We start from the raw sequence: 1,680 nt of genomic DNA on the forward strand, positions 1-1,680 counted from the left end.
ATCTGTACTCTTAAATAATTTACAGATAACCCAGGTCTGCTTTGGATATGATCAGACAGACTAAATCTTGGAGACTCTGCACCACTGGCCACTGACGAAAGGGGCTGGGAATGTTGTCTGGGACAAGAAAATATAATAAGAAACATTGGAGTGAATCTAGCATCAGAAAGATGTTGTGAGGACAGCCAGGAAGAGCTGGAACCTGAGGTTTAATCACAGGCTCCTCACCCTCTGCTGATGGGCAGGTGTGTGAGCTCCAGCATGGAGCACCACAGTACTAGGTCAGAGGACGGTGATAGGGCAATTGGGCAACCTGTGAGCTGGGGCAGTGTAGGCAGAGGAGCAACTGTATCATCGCAGAAGCTTCTGCCTTCACCCATCCCTCTAGCTCTGCAGGACAGGTAAAGAGCACAGCGTCTGTGGAGCACTAGACCTAAGGCAGGCTGCATGGGGAGGACACAGGACAGTGACATCACAGGATACGCCTCCCATCAGGAAAATCAAGGACCAGAACTCGCTCAGCTCTTCCCCAGGAGGACCAAGCTCTGCATCAGGTGCAGTGCTGCCTGCCCCACTGTGCCATGGGCCCCGGGCTCCTCTGCTGGGCACTGCTTTGTCTCCTGGGAGCAGGTGAGTCCTGTGCACAGGACAGCAGCCCCATTCTCAGCTTTCCCACCCCTGTGTCCTCCACTTTACCTTGGGGAGGACCTCCAGGCTGTCTCCTGGCTCATCCTCCATCTCCTTTTCCCACAGGCCCAGTGGACACTGGAGTCACCCAAAGTCCCACACACCTGATCAAAATGAGAGGACAGCAAGTGACTCTGAGATGCTCTCCTATCTCTGGGCACAGCAGTGTGTCCTGGTACCAACAGGCCCTGGGTCAGGGGCCCCAATTTATCTTTCAGTATTATGAGAAGGAAGAGAGAGGAAGAGGCAACTTCCCTGATCGATTCTCAGGTCGCCAGTTCCCTAACTATAGCTCTGAGCTGAATGTGAGCGCCTTGTTGCTGGGGGACTCGGCCCTGTATCTCTGTGCCAGCAGCTTGGCACAGCCCGGCAGAGTCACTGACATTCTGTATGTAAACTTCCTGCCTCAGCTTTGACTTGAGAGCTGCAGGCCGCACCCAGCTTTCACTCCTTCAAGGGAAGCTTTTAGTTGTTTGGAAGGCATGTCTTCTGTCCTACTGAGCACAGAGCTCTCCCAACCAACAGAGCCCAGGTTTCCTGTGCCCTCAGTGTGCCCGCTTCTCTACTGTATCCTCTTGCAACTTGTCACTTCCTGGGTAACTTCAGAACAAGAGTGACTGCAGAGTCCCAGATGTGTGCTTGATTCTTTGTATTTGTTATATAGCTTAATGCCTTTCAACAGTCTTGCACATCAAACATTCTTATTCTTCCTTTACAGATGGGAGGCTCAGGGACATTGAGTCATTTTCCCCAGTGTCTCCTGGCTTGTAAGGACCAGAAGTAGGAAACAAACTAGTCCATACATTTTCCACCTACCCCTCTGCTCCGTCATCACCTTCTGCATCCTGGTCAGTAAGTCAGAGCCCTCACACTGTCCTCTAGTGACCAGCAGGGCAGCAGTAGAGTCTCAGATATCTTCAGGGGTCATTACTGTGGCCTCCTCATTAGCAACTTTGAGGAATGTTAAATTTCACACTTTTTAACAATCATTTA

General features: G+C 51.3%; 1 gene segment (V, D, J or C); it reads left to right on the forward strand.

The window, feature by feature from the left end:
- The first annotated feature begins 250 nt into the window (after positions 1-250).
- On the forward strand, positions 251-1,136 carry LOC105546607. The segment is given in 2 exon segments: positions 251-630; positions 754-1,136. Coding segments are annotated over 2 exon segments (399 nt in total).
- Positions 1,137-1,680: the final 544 nt, after the last annotated feature.

Source organism: Mandrillus leucophaeus, unplaced genomic scaffold, assembly GCF_000951045.1.
Source record: "Mandrillus leucophaeus isolate KB7577 unplaced genomic scaffold, Mleu.le_1.0 Scaffold365, whole genome shotgun sequence".
Classification (NCBI taxonomy): Eukaryota; Metazoa; Chordata; class Mammalia; order Primates; family Cercopithecidae; genus Mandrillus; species Mandrillus leucophaeus.